A 14656-nucleotide genomic window follows, 5' to 3' on the forward strand; every position below is an offset into this window, starting at 1 on the left:
ATTTTCCACTCCACAGATATTGCTCGACTTGCTGAGTTTTTCAGAGGATGCGAGTTATAGTCCAAATTAATATTTAAAAATGAAGTCATTACTGAACCAGATCACCTGGTAGCTGTCATGTTGCTTGCGACTATTTGCTGACATCTTTGTTTCCGACATTGCAAGTAACTGCACGGCAAAATATATGTGATTTGTTCAAAAATGTAGTGTATGGTCCAGAAAGCTGCAGCAAGAATCCAAGTCTTTCTTTGAAACTGAAAGAGCCTGAGGTTGGCTCGAGCCTTCGTCATTATCCAGTCCTTGCTCGAATTTATTCACTCTGGCTGTGCAGAAGGAGATATTGAGAGAAAGACTCCACATGGATCTAGCTGATTAAAATCCCAGACAGCTCTTCTGCAGTCTCAGCCAAACCCTCATCCACTAAGTTTTAAATCACTGACTCATTCAAGTTTTATGGCAGGTTCCCCGAAATAAATGAGTTTGTATGTGATTCCCCACAGATAAATCCCCATGATCATCTCTCCAACCCCCACCAAACAAAGTTGACACTTGGTGGGAGCTAGGTATTTGAACTTAGATTCTTAGAACTTAGGTGGTTTGTTTAATTAAATTCTGTAGGGTTTTTGTTGGTGAACTATTTGGTGTTGGAGTATTGCTTTCAGTAATGTCATCCTGCAGCAGCCTCCGTGACGTACTGTAGCTGGAGAGGTAGCCCATGAAGAGAATAATCCAAATGAGATAGAGCAGACCATTGGAAGAAAACTGACATTAACAGGGGCAGCACGGTGTCACAGCAGTAGAGTTGTTGTGTTACCGAGACCTGGGTTCCATCCCGACTACGGGTGCTGTCTGTAAGGAGTTTGTACGCTTTCTCTGTAACCTGCGCGGGTTTTCTCTGGGATTCTCCCGCACAAAGACTTGCCAGTTTGGAGGCCAATTGGCTTGGTAAAATTGTAAATTGTCCATAGTGTGTATAGGACAGTGTTATGCCCCTGTCCCACTTAGCAAACCTGAACGGAAACCTCTGGAGACTTGGCGCCCCACCCAAGGTTTCCGTGCGGTTCCCGGAGGTTGCAGGTAGTGGAAGCAGGTAGGGAGACTGACAAAACCCTCCGGGAACCGCACGGAAACCTTGGGTGGGGCACAAAGTGTCCAGAGGTTTCCGTTCAGGTTTCCTAAGTGGGACAGGGACATTAGTGTGCGGGGATCATTGGTTGGCACAGACTCGGTGGGCCGAAGGGCCTGTTTCTGCTCTGTATCTCTCAAACTTTAAAAAAAAACGAAGATGCCTGCAAAGCTAACACAAAGCATTTTCTGTTAAAATTATAAAGATCCACAATTCAGGTTTTTTTTTTTCCCTTCTTCCCCCACCAAAGGATTGGATAATTGCACCTGAAGGTTACGCAGCCTATTACTGTGATGGAGAATGCTCGTTTCCCCTCAATGCACACATGAATGCCACGAATCACGCGATTGTGCAGACACTGGTGAGTAACCTAGAGAAAGCAATATCTTTAAATTTGACCTGTTTTAAGTTTGATTCCAGGGTGCTTTGTTTTGTTGGCTTTGCGAGATGCTTTGCTGTATCAGGTTTAAAACGGCAAAATGGTGCAGCGGTAGAATTGTTGCCTTACAGTGCCAGAGACCCGGGTTCCTGTTTATGGGTGCTGTCTGTATGGAGTTTGTACCTTCTCCGTGACCCCTTGTGTTTTCTCCGGGCCCTCCAGTTTCCTCCTACATTACAAAGATGTACATGATTGTAGGCTAATGGACCTGTCCCACTTAGGCGACTGCAGGAGACTTTGCAGTCGCCACATGTTCGTGGGTGGTTGCCAGAGAGTCGCCTTCATGGTCGTGAGGAGTTCCCGCATTCTGGGAACTAGTTGCGGCCTCATTACGGTCGCTGTGAATTTTTCAACATGTTGAAAAATTAGCAGCGACCAGAATGAAGCCGCCATGAAGAGTAGCGAGAATTCTCGTGCCGTAGGTGGGTCGCCAGGAGGTCCTAGTGGGTTGCCAGGAGGTCGAAGGTTCTCGTAGGTTGTAGCCGGTGCTGAAATGTGAATTTCATTAGCTCATTGGGGAAAAAAAAACTTAAGCAGTAGTTTTCAGAACCAAGGATAACCGACCGGTAATGTTAAAGTCTGCCGAGCTTCACAGCCGTGTATCTCTGGCTTCTTAAAAGTTGTCTCCACTCCTTCTCCTCAGACTTATCGTACACTGTGCTGTAGCCATCTTAATTACAGCGCCAATCTTCCTGTTCATCGCGGTGTGTGTCTGTATCACCTTGGCTTTGCACCGTGTGAATTTCACTCAGAAAGCGCTCCCCCCGCTTGCCTGTCCCCCGCCTGCGTAACGGGCTGGTGAAGGAAGCGATGTGTGTGTTTTTGTGTGTGTGTGTGTGTGTTCCACTCTGACAGTCGCCGTTCCAGTTGCCGGTTTTTCAGGTGACTGCTGGCAACTTGACAGTCACCGACAGTCGCCTGAAAAATCGCCTAAGTGGGACAGGCCCATAATTAGCTTCCGTAAATTGGAAATGATCCCTAGTGTGTGGGATAGTGCTAAGTGAACGGTGTGGTCGTTGGTCGGTGCGGACTTGGTGGGCCGAAGGGACAGTTTCCGCGGTATATCTCTAAATGTAAAGTCAAATTACTTATAGAGCATAGAACAAGACAGCTCCGAAATTGGTGCATCGGCCCTCAATGTCTGTGCTGACCATGATGCCAATTTAAACTGCACGCCTGCCTGGTTTATATCCCATAATCCCACCCTACTGTCACACTAGTTTTAAACACTTTATTTGCTGCATTTGAATAACATTTGAATATTATTGTGAATTTCATATTGCAGCTGATTTAACCTTAATGAATCATAATCAGGAAAAGAGCATTTGATCACAAATCCCTACATTGCTAATGTACATTTTTGCACTGGAGCAGATTTTCAGTTTGTTATTCCCACTGGAGAAAATAGATTAGTTTGGCTGGCATTAAATGTGATGAGTCAGGTAAAGAGGAAGGGTGATGATACATACCGACCATATGTCATTCCAAGGGTGGAAATCTGACACTGCTGATCCATGTTGTGGCCAAAATGGAATGCTGAGCGCAGAGAGGAAGGGGCACAATGGGTGGACTCATAATACGAGTTCGATCCCGACGATGGGTGCTGTCTGTATGGAGTTTTATGTTCTCTCCGTGACCTGTGTGGGTTTTCTCTGGTTTCCTCCCACTTTCCAGAAGCGTACAGGTTTGTAGGTTAATTGGCTTTGGTAAAAATTGTAAAGTTCTCCTTAGTGTGTAGGATAGTGAGTGGGGATCACTGGTCAGTGTGGACGGTGGGCTGATGGGCCTCTTTCCATGATGTATCTCCAACTAAACTAAATCTACATCCTGGGGCCAGTTCACAGCATCCAATTAACCTTGGCAGACAGGAAACAAAGAGTAGGGATTAACGGGTCCCTTTCAGAATGGCAGGCAGTGATTAGTGGGGTACCGCAAGGCTCAGTGCTGGGACCGCAGCTATTTACAATATACATCAATGATTTGGATGAAGGGATTCAAAGTAACATTAGCAAATTTGCAGATGACACAAAGCTGGGTGGCAGTGTGAACTGAGGAGGATGCTATGAGAATGCAGGGTGACTTGGACAGGTTGGGGGAGTGGGCAGATGCAGGGCAGATGAAGTTTAATGCAGATAAATGTGAGGCTATCCACTTTGGTAGCAAAAATATGAAGGCAGATTACTATCTAAATGGCGTCATGTTGGGAAAAGGGGAAGTACAACAGGATCTGGGGGTCCTTGTACATCAGTCTATGAAAGTAAGCATGCAGGTACAGCAGGTAGTGAAGAAAGCAAATGGCGTGTTGGCCTTTATAACAAGAGGAATCGAATATAGGAGCAAAGAGGTCCTTCTGCAGTTGTACAGGGCCCTAGTGACACCACACCTGGAGTATTGTGTGCAGTTTTGGTCCCCTAATTTGAGGACGGACATTCTTGCTATTGAGGGAGTGCAGCGTAGGTTTACAAGGTTAATTCCTGGGATGGCGGGACTGTCATATGCTGACAGAATGGAGCAGCTGGGCTTATACATTCTGGAGTTTAGAAGGATGAGAGTGGATCTCATTGAAACATATAAGATTGTTAAGGGCTTGGACACGCTAGAGGCAGGAAAATGTTCCCGATGTTGGGGGAGTCCAGAACCAGGAACCAGTTTAAGAATAAGGAGTAAGCCATTTAGAACGGAGACAAGGAAACACTTTTTCTCACAGAGAGTGGTGAGTCTGTGGAATTCTCTACCTCAGAGGGCAGTGGAGGCAGGTTCTCTGGATACTTTCAAGAGAGAGCTAGATAGGGCTCTTAAAAATAGCGGAGTCAGGGGATATGGGGAGAAGGCAGGAACGGGGTACTGATTGGGGATGATCAGCCATGATCACACTGGCTTGGGGCCGAATGGCCTACTCCTGCACCTATTGTCTATTGCCAATCCACAGATTTTTGGAATGTTGGGGATAATCAGAGCATCCAGAGGAAACTCCACATGGAATTGAACTTGCATCTCTGGTTCTGAGATAGCAGCTCTGCCAGCTGCAACACAGTGCTGTTATTTAACTAAAGGCTGTAATGCTGTTGCTAATAGTTACAGTGCATTCAGAAAGTATTCCGACCCCTTCACTTTTTCCACATTTGTTACGTTACAGCCTTATTCTAAAATGGATTAAATTATTTTATTTTTTATCATCAATCTACACACTATACCCCAGAATGAAGAAGCAAAAACAGGTGTTTAGAAATGTTTGCAAAGTAATTGAAAATAAATAACTGAAATATCACATTTATATAAGTATTCAGATCCTTTGCTATGACACTCAAAATTGAGCTTAGGTTCATCCTGTTTCCATTGGTTATCCTTGAGATGTTTCTGCAACTTGATTGGAGTCCACCAGTGGTAAATTGAATTGATTGGACATGATTTGGAAAGACACACAGCTGTCTATATAAGGTCCCACAGTTGACAGTGCATCTCAGAGCAAAAACCAAGACGTAAGGACGAAGGAATTGTCCGTAAACCTCCGAGACAGGATTGTGTCGAGACACAGATCTGGGGAAGGGTATAAAACAATTTCTGCAGCATTGCATGTCCCGAAAAGCACAGTGGCCTTCGGCATTCTTAAATGGAAGAACTTTGAAACCATCAGGACTCTTTATAGAGCTGGCTGCCCAGCCAATCTGAGCAATCGGGGGAGAAGGGCCTTGGTTAGGGAGGTGACCAAATAACCCGATGGTCACTCTGACAGAGCACCAGAGTTTCTCTGTGGGGATGGGAGAAACTTCCAGAAGGACAACTATATCTGCAGCACTCTACCAATCAGGCCTTTATGGTAGATGGAAGCCACTTCTCAGTAAAAGGCACATGACAGCCTGCTTGGAGTTTGCCAAAAGGCACCTAAAGGTCTCTCAGACCATGAGAGATCTGGTCTGATGAAACCAAGATTGAACTGTTTGGCCTGAATGCCAAGCGTCACGTCTGGAGGAAACCAGGCACCGCTCATCACCTGGCCAATACTATTCCTACGGTGAAGCATGGTGGTGGCAGCATCGTGCTGTGGAGATGTTTTTCAGTGGCAGGAAATGGGAGACTAGTCAGGATCGAGGGAAAGATCCTGACTAGTACAGAGCAAAGTACCTACCGAGAGATCCTTGATGAAAATCTGCTTCAGAGCGTTCTGGACCCCAGACTGGGGCGGAGGTTCACCTTCCAACAGGACAACGACTCTATAAGGCCACAGCCAAGACAATGCATGAGTGGCTTTGTAACAAGTCTGTGAATGTCCTTGAGTGGCCCAGCCAGAGCCCGGACGTGAACCCAATCAAACATCTCTAGAGGGATCTGAAAATAGCTGTGCATCGATGCTCCACATCCAACCTGACAGAGCTTGAGAGGATCTGCAGAGAAGAATGGGAGAAATTATCCAAATACAGGTGTGCCAAGCTTGTAGCGTCATACCCAAGTAGACTTGAGGTTGTAATCGCTGGCAAAGGTGCCTCAATAAAGTACTGAGTAAAGGGTCTGAATACTTACGTAAATGTGATATTTCAGTTATTTCTTTTTAATTACTTTGCAAACATTTCTAAACGCCTGTTTTTGCTTTTTTATTATGGGGTATTGTGTGTAGATTGATGATTTAAAAAAAAGAATGTAATCCATTTTAGAATAAGGCTGTAACATAACAAAATGTGGAAAAAGTGAAGGGGTCTGAATACTTTCTGAATGCACGGTATAGTTCTTGAGGGTGGATGTGCAATGCGTGATGAAAGGAGCAAGCTTCAGCTCCAAACTTTAGTCCAGTGTCATTGTGGAAATATGCCTAACTGTTTCAATCTTCCCATGCATAGGTCCACCTCATGAACCCGGACTACATCCCAAAACCCTGCTGTGCTCCCACCAAGCTGAATGCAATCTCTGTGCTCTTCTTTGACGACAGTTCAAACGTTATACTAAAAAAGTACAGGAATATGGTGGTCAGAGCATGTGGCTGTCACTAATGGGGACGTGCATGGAATCTTCAGGTGTCCTGAAACTACTGGAGGAACAAAATCCTCAACATAGTGATTTTTAAAAAGATCCTTGGAATAATACCTCTGTAAATAATGTTTACAACTTTTTTTTTTAAAGAAAAAAATTCTACTTAAAGGCAGTTGTAATATATATTGTACATAGTTTTCCATAAAAATGTAATTTATTTGTTTTTGGGTTTGTTTGGTGACTACGTTTTAATCTAGGGACCATAATGATGTTGCTAACAGTTCATGGCGTTCCAGGGTGGAAGATGCAGTGTGTAAGATAAGGGACCAAGTTTCAGATGCAAACTCCACTTAGCATTATGACAATCTCCGAGGCGACTTGTCAGAGCCCTGGTTTGAACAGAAACTGCACATTATTTTTATAAAACGCACTCTGGACAATCATTTACATTTTTTTAATTAGAAATTGCCAAGTAATGTAAACCTTTGATGTAGCATCTCATTTTTTTTTAAATGATTTTATATTGTACAAAAAATAAGTGCCGACCATACAAGTTTACTGCTATCCACCTCCCATCTGGAAACATACAAATCATTCTCTAACACACATGCTAACAATAAAGGATGTTAAAATGAAGTGGTTTTCCTTTGCAATTTGCTCACTCATTTGCAGCAACATGTATGAATAGTAAACAGTTCTACATCTCGGGTCTGTGTTCCCAGTACCTCACACTGTTTCAAATGGCTCTGCCCAGAATCACCACTGCAATAAGACTGTAACATTTGCTATTTTGGAAGTCATATTTGTCTTTTTTTTTTAAATAACATGGTTCTTTCACCCACTTTCTTTCATACACTTTAGTCACGTTTTTAAAAAAAGCCTTGAGTTAGTTAATTTCAATAAACTGCAAGGGGAGTGCAAATGTTACATGGTAACTACTGCAATGTCTGTTTTAGCCCCCGTCAATGAATTGTCGAAGTGATCAAACAATTCACTGAAATCTCAGCAATTGATATTGCCCAGTTTCACAATTCGCTTTTTGATTTTTAAGCAACACAAGTTAATCAAACTATACAAATCTAACAGTCACTCGCACTGCACAGACTGGCTTCACTTCTTTCTAACTCGTGCAGGCTGAATGGGGTTTTAAGTGATGCTGAGGTATTCAGTTTTATGCCCACAGTACTGCAATTACTAATCAAGTACAGCTAGATGATTATCTGTTAACTACATATGAAACACATCCACACAAGTGTTAAGCTGGCAGGCACAGGAAGTAAAATCTCTTCTTTCTACGTCCATACACACACGCACACACTCAGAAGGCACCACGCTGATTAAAAAATCATAGCCAATTTAACCGTTCAGAAGGCTGGAAGTTGCTGTTCACCTTTTGCTACATACCTTGATAGAGGAGAGAGTACAACCACATTTCTGGCAAAGACAAATCTGGGCACAATTATACATCAGTGAGTTGAGGTGGTGGCTGAGCAGGACACTACAGTTCATCCTTGGCCTGCTGCAGGATAAAACTGTGAAGACTGTCCAGATCCCTGGCCCCATTATGCTCACTTAACATCTGACCTCCACGGAATAGCAGTAGAGTAGGATAACCACGGACCTGTCAATACATTTGCAAATATACATTCAACATTTTAAAATTTAGGGAGACATTACAAACAAAGCTGCAAGTCTGAAGCAAGAGACGGCCATTTGCCCCTTCGAGCCAGCACTGCCATTCAATGTAATCATGGCTGATTGAACAGGCTAGATGCAGGAAGATTGTTCCAGATGTTGGGGAAGTCCAGGACCAGGGGTCACAGTTTAAGGATAAAGAGGAAATCCTTTAGGACCGAGATGAGAAAAACATTTTTCACACAGAGAGTGGTGAATCTCTGGAACTCTCTGCCACAGAAGTGTATATTTAAGAGGGAGTTAGATGTGGCCCTTGTGCCTAAAGGGATAATGGGGTATGGGGAGAAGGCAGGTACAGGATACTGAGTTGGATGATCAGCCATGATCATATTGAATGGTGGTGCAGGCTCGAAGGGCCGAATGGCCTACTCCTGCACCTATTTTCTATGTTTCTATCCACATTCAGTACCCCGTTCCTGCCCTCGCCCCATATCCCCCGACTCCGCTTTCTTTCAAGAGCCCTATCCAGAGCTGCCAAATAGTACAGATTTTCTGTATTTTGTACGGAATGCGATTAGAATACGTATGTACGCATTTGTGTTGTTAAATGCGGATTTTAAATACGGAGTTCAGTTCAGTCTGAAGAAGGGTCTCGACCAGAAACATCACCCATTCCTTCTCTCCATGCTGCCTGTCCCGCACCAGATTTAAACAGAGCGCTGTCAGTTTAACGCGTGGGAATTTAAACGAAGAGATGTCGGCTACAGGGCTATGGGTTCTAAAAGTAGCGCTACCAGCTGGAGCGCTATGGGCTTTAAACACAGCACTATGGGTCACAGACTGTTCAGGGAAATGTTCGTATAACAATGGGTCTTTGGAATTCTCTTTGTCAGTGGTAGTTGAGCCTTTGTTTAGTTTTCAGGCAGTGGTAGAATTCTGGGTAAACCCAGTGGTGAAAGGTTACCAGTGGGATTGCAATTACATTGGGATTGGCCCTGATTTTACAGAACGCTGGGTGGGCTCAAGAGGGAGAGAGGGAGGGAAGGGAATAAGAGAGGGAGAAAAAAGGAAGGATAGTGGGAGGGTGGGTTGGAGGGAGGGAAAGGGGGAGGGAGGGAGAGCGAGAGGGATGGAGAAAGGGAGGGAAGGATGGAGGGAGGGAGAGGGAGGCTTCCAAAATGGCTTCTACATCATCATCTGGTGCTAAAAGCAGGAAGCAGCTGTTCAAACATCAGTATACAAAGAGATGGCAATGAATGCACTGTCAAGTAAGGTGCGTAGAAGACATGTCAATTGGTAGCAAAGTTATGCATTCTTGTACTCTTACATGGGTATGACTGCACATTAAAAATAACATTTTTTTCAGCAAAATGGCACTGCGTCAAAATTTCCTCAGCAAAATACTGATTTTCAGGTACTAGAATATTTAAATGCTCTGACAAAACTTGGCAGCTCTGCCTATCTTGCTCTCTCTTAAAAGTATCCAGAGAACCAGTCTCCACAGCTTTCTGAAGCAGAGAATTCCACAGACTCGCAACTCTTGTGAGGTGCGAAGTGGGGACAAACTGAGATAGAATTAAAGGGAAACTGCATGTATTTTGAGTAAGATGGAACTGCAGACGCTGGTTTACACCAAAGATGGAAAAAAATGCTCTAATTTTCCCCACGTGTTGTGCTGCAGTCTGGATTAGCTTCTGCTGGCCCTCTCCTGTCTGTTAGCATTCCAGATTCCCCTTAAACCTTCTTGCCTACTGAATACAACCCCAAAATTATCCAACCTTGCATGAACTCCCATCTCTGGTGCAACGTCACATTTCCTTTTGACACCCCTGGAGACCATTTAGCTCATCGTCCATTCTAGGATTGCTGAGAACATCAGTCTCATTCCCCAAACACCCCTTGCAACCTTGACAATAAACTCAACTTGACTCTCAACAATGTTGCAACTTTGACCATAAAAGTCGAAATGCAAGTTGAAAAAAAAAGATCACCTTCTTTCAAAATTTCCAATATTTTTTCTTTTAAAAACTTACCGAATACTGATTGCACAGGGATCGCTGCGCCGTACAGTCCACTTTGGCGATCTTGATGTCACTTAATCCAGGATACACTTGTTTGGCAAGTTCCTCCCAGGTTGGTGCGAGATTTTTGCAATGACCACACCTGTGGGCAGAGATCGTTTGGATGGATTAGAATAGTGGCCCTCAATAGTTCAAATCTAAGTTTTGGCTGATTGCTGCACAGTAATACCTGTGGGATAAAATGTCTGAACTATTTGGCAAATAAAAATTGCAGAGTGTCAAGTCTGTGGTTTTCAAATCTTGCAAATTCTTGAGGTCTCTGGTCCTTATTTCTGATTTATCTCAATGTAAAACTCGCACCGCAGACAACGAAACAGAGAAATTCAAAGGAGATCTCCTTGGTGGATTACACAACAGGGTGTAAATACTACCAATTTTTTCCCCCCAGGGGAATCTGCCATGAAGTGTTGTCTTGGGATGAAAGTCATTGTGAATCATTGGAATTCTCTGCCCCAAAAAGCCTGCAGAGGCTGTAAATGGTTTCAGTGCCAATATGGATCGATGCTTAGACAGATGGCACAATGGGCTAAGTGTTCGGCTGGCAACCGGAAGGTAGCCGGTTCGAATCCCGCTTGGAGTGCATACTGTCGTTGTGTCCTTGGGCAAGACACTTCACCCATCTTTGCCTGTGTGTGAATGTGTGTGAGTGATTGGTGGTGGTTGGAGGGACCGTAGGCGCAGATTGGCAGCCACGCTTCCGTCAGTCTGCCCCAGGGCAGCTGTGGCTACAGAAGTAGCTTACCACCACCGAGTGTGGCTGAGGAGTGAATGAATAATGCGATGTAAAGCGCCTTGAGTATTAGAAAGGCGCTATATAAATCCCATCCATTATTATTATTATTACCCAGGAATCAGTGGTTTCAGGGATTAAGAAGGAAAGTGCAACCAGGACCAACAAATGAATCACAGTCATATGGCGAGGAAACAGGCCGTTCAGCCCAACTTACCCACGCCAACCAACATGCCCCGTCTACATTAGACCCACATGCCTGCGTTTGGCCCATATCCCTCTAAATCTATCCTATCCATGTACCTGCTTAAATGTTGCGTGATTCTATTATAAAACGAGGCCGGATCAAGGGCTCAGAGTTTTCTCCTGCTCCTATTTTGTATGGTAACCTCAATAACCCTCAGAATCCTCACAGTACAGAGTCATTCACAGTATACACTTTCATCAAGTATAATTGCTGATTTGCACCAAGTATTGGCATCAACAACAGTTGCCTTAGGAGTTTCTGGACATTTCAGATCCAACAGCACACATTACATAGTCGTACAGCACGGAAACAAACTTCCCAGCCCACAATGTCCATACAAATGGACACCACACTAATGTCTACATCAATTCCCATTTTATCTTCTCACATCCCCATCAAAAACACATCTTCTCATTTCTGCTGCCACTCACCCACGCCCAAGGGGAAAGTTACAATGGCCAATTCGCCAACCAGCCTGATTGGAGAGGAAGGAGCATCGAGGAGAAGCCCAAACACTCACAGGAACGACAGCATCTCATGTCGAGATTGAACCCGAACTCCAGGTCCGTGAGGCAATGGCTCTTCTAGCTACGCCACTATTTAATGATATTGCAGCTGGCCTGCTTGTAATCAATGCCAATACACCACTATTGTTCAGCCACCACTTTCCTTCTGACAGGCGATGAAATCTGCACCATATTGGCAAGACCAAACGAGTGGGCAGTCGTTTCGCTTAGTCTGCCTGGACCCACGTGATCTGGCTGCTAAACACTTTAATTCCCCTTCCCACATGGACACCTCTGTCCTGGGCCTCCTCCATTGTCAGAATGAGGCTAAACACAAATTGAAGGAACAGCATCGCAACCCAAGACTGGCTGTCTCCAGCACAGCAGTAATAGCTGCGACACAAAGTGGTGGAGTAACTCAGTAAGTCAGGCAGCATCCCTGGAGAACATGGATAGGTGACATTCTGTTTCTTGATTAGCAAGGGTGTCAGGGTTTAGAAACATAGAAAATAGGTGCAGGAGTAGGCCATTCGGCCCTTCGAGCCTGCACCGCCATTCAATATGATCATGGCTGATCAATCATCCTGTACCTGCCTTCTCTCCATACCCCCTGATCCCTTTAGCCACAAGGGCCACATCTAACTCCTTAAATAGCCAATTGAACTGGCCTCAACTACCTTCTGTGGCAGAGAGTTCCAGAGACTCACCACTCTCTGTGTTTATGGGGAGAAAGCAGGAGTGGGGCTGAGAGAGAAAGATGGATAAGCCATGATTGAATGACGGAGTAGACTTAATGGGCTGAATGACCTAATTTTGCTCCGAGAACTTATGTGTCCCTTCTTCAGCTGGGAATGTTCTGAATATCACGCTGGGCTGGCCTGGTCAACAATCAGTCCAATGAAAACTACAGACAGACATGTGACTTACCAGGGGGCGTAAAACTTCACAAAAGTCACGCCTGTGGCTATGGTCTGCTCAAAATCACTTTCAGTCAGTACGAGAATTTGATCCTGTGGAGAGAGGAGGAGGAAAGGGTTGTCACGGGAGGTGAAAGGGAGATGCAAGGCAGCCATCAGTCTCTCTGTTCACCCCATTTTAAGCGTTAAAAAGTCCATGGCAAAGTAATGTGGATCCTGTTGACTGGTACATTTGCTGCAAACCTCCACAGGTCATTCACATTGAGGCCAGGAGATCAACAGGCAGGGGCATTGTACTTGGTGGGATTAGGAGTGGAGTTAAGAGAAAGTGCGGAGAGTCTGGCACTGCCACCTCCTGAAGCAGAGGTGCTCATCACATCTGGCGCAGCGGTAGAGTTGCTACCTTACAGCACAGGAGACCCCGGTTCGATCCTGACTATGGGTGCTGTCTCTTCTCCCTGTGACCTTTGTGGGGTTTTTCCGGGTGCTCTGACTTCCTCCCTCATTCCAAAGGCAAACAGGTTTGTAGGTTTGAAGAAGTCTGAAGGGTTTCGGCCTGAAACGTCACCTATTTCCTTTGCTCCATAGATGCTGCTGCACCCGCTGAGTTTCTCCAGCATTTTTGTGTACCTTCGATTTTCCAGCATCTGCAGTTCCTTCTTGAACAGGTTTGTAGGTTAAATGGCTTGGTGAAATCGTAAATTGTCCCTAGTGTGTGTGGGATAGTGTTAGTATGCGGGGATCGCTGGTCTGCGCGTACTAGGTGGGCTGAAGGGCCTGTTTCCACACTGTATCTCTAAATTAATCCAAACCCTGCCTGGACAGGGAGTTGGTGGAAGCGAAACTGCAGAACTGTAGAGGGGCAGTGATTTTTCCAGCCAGAATAGACAAGATGAGAGGAATGGTCTCTTGTGCAATGAACACAGATGATCCATTAGGTTGTAGTTTCTCCTCAGGGTCATTTTCCTTGACCTTTCATAGAATGTGGTCACTGTTGGCAAGCCAGCATTTTCCACCCATCCCTAATGTACTCTTATAGCACCTGGCGAGGAAACTGAGAACCAGCCACGTTTATGCTAGATTAGTCAGGCAAGGTTAGCATGAACACATATCCTTCCTGAAGGATATCAGTAAACCAGAAAGATTTTTGCAACCATTCCCATGGTCACCATTATTCTAACTAGTATTTTGTCCATCAAATTTATTTCAGATTATTTATTCTGCACAGTTCCCATGAGTTTTGAACCCAAGTCAGGGAGCTAAACTCCAAACTTCTAGATTACTGGTTTCTATAATCCCGTTTGTCAGTTTAAGCAGCAGGATTCAACCTTTCTCCTCCCAGGGACCAACAGAAACAAACTGACTGCAGGAAGGGACACATCTTAAAACAGCTGAGAGTCTAGAATCATTAACGGTTAAAAAGAAACCATATGATTAGAAGAGCATTTGCTTGCCTGGTGAAACAGTGAGGTGACCAATCAAAGTAAAGAATCAGGGCAAAAAAAAGGTTAAAACTGCATTGTTCATGCAAGTTCCCTCCCCAGTGAAAACCCCTCGTCTGAAATACCAGTTCGTCCTCGTCCACTTCCTTCTCCTCCTCCTCCGCCTCCTGATCCACCTCTTCCTCTGGTTCTTCCTCTTCCTCATCTTCACCACCTTCATCTTCGGAGAGTTGAACAACCTTCAACTGGGTATCCACATATTCTTTGAGGGAGTCCAGATCTCGCTTTCCCTTATACTGATCGGCCTAAGGAAGAGATTTGAAATTGTTTGAATACGAGGCTTCACCATTCGAGTATTCCACAAATGTTGGGATATGCTCCCACCGGCTCAAAAAGCAGGATTCCCAAAATGACCGCCATGATAAGACACAACAAATGAGAAACACTTGGATTGCCCACCATTCATTCACCAAACTGGGCAAAGCAACAATATATTAAAATTGGGATTCCTTTGCTATAAAAAACTCCAGCAGTTTACTCCATTTAAAAGGCATAAAAAACAGACTTGTGC

The 14656-nt window shown here is 44.6% G+C and overlaps 2 protein-coding genes across 4 annotated transcripts in view; one reads left to right on the top strand and one right to left on the bottom strand.

The window, feature by feature from the left end:
* The window catches only part of bmp6 (bone morphogenetic protein 6), a 140024-nt gene extending 132152 nt beyond the window's left edge, over positions 1–7872 (top strand). Inside the window, exons 6-7 of the mRNA XM_033019025.1 lie at positions 1377–1487; positions 6398–7872. Coding sequence (XP_032874916.1) covers positions 1377–1487; positions 6398–6547 — 261 coding nt within the window. The 3' untranslated portion in view covers positions 6548–7872. The remainder of the gene's footprint in view (positions 1–1376; positions 1488–6397) is intronic.
* Positions 6971–14656, bottom strand: part of txndc5 (thioredoxin domain containing 5) — a 30253-nt gene continuing 22567 nt past the window's right edge. For all 3 annotated transcript variants that reach the window (XM_033019028.1, XM_033019029.1, XM_033019026.1), the window contains 4 exons: positions 14211–14390; positions 12654–12736; positions 10196–10325; positions 6971–8148 (listed from right to left, as the gene is read on the bottom strand). In XM_033019028.1, the coding sequence (XP_032874919.1) occupies positions 8026–8148; positions 10196–10325; positions 12654–12736; positions 14211–14390 (516 nt within the window). In that variant the 3' untranslated portion in view covers positions 6971–8025. The remainder of the gene's footprint in view (positions 8149–10195; positions 10326–12653; positions 12737–14210; positions 14391–14656) is intronic.

The sequence above is a fragment of the Amblyraja radiata genome, chromosome 4, assembly GCF_010909765.2.
Source record: "Amblyraja radiata isolate CabotCenter1 chromosome 4, sAmbRad1.1.pri, whole genome shotgun sequence".
In the NCBI taxonomy this organism is placed as follows: Eukaryota; Metazoa; Chordata; class Chondrichthyes; order Rajiformes; family Rajidae; genus Amblyraja; species Amblyraja radiata.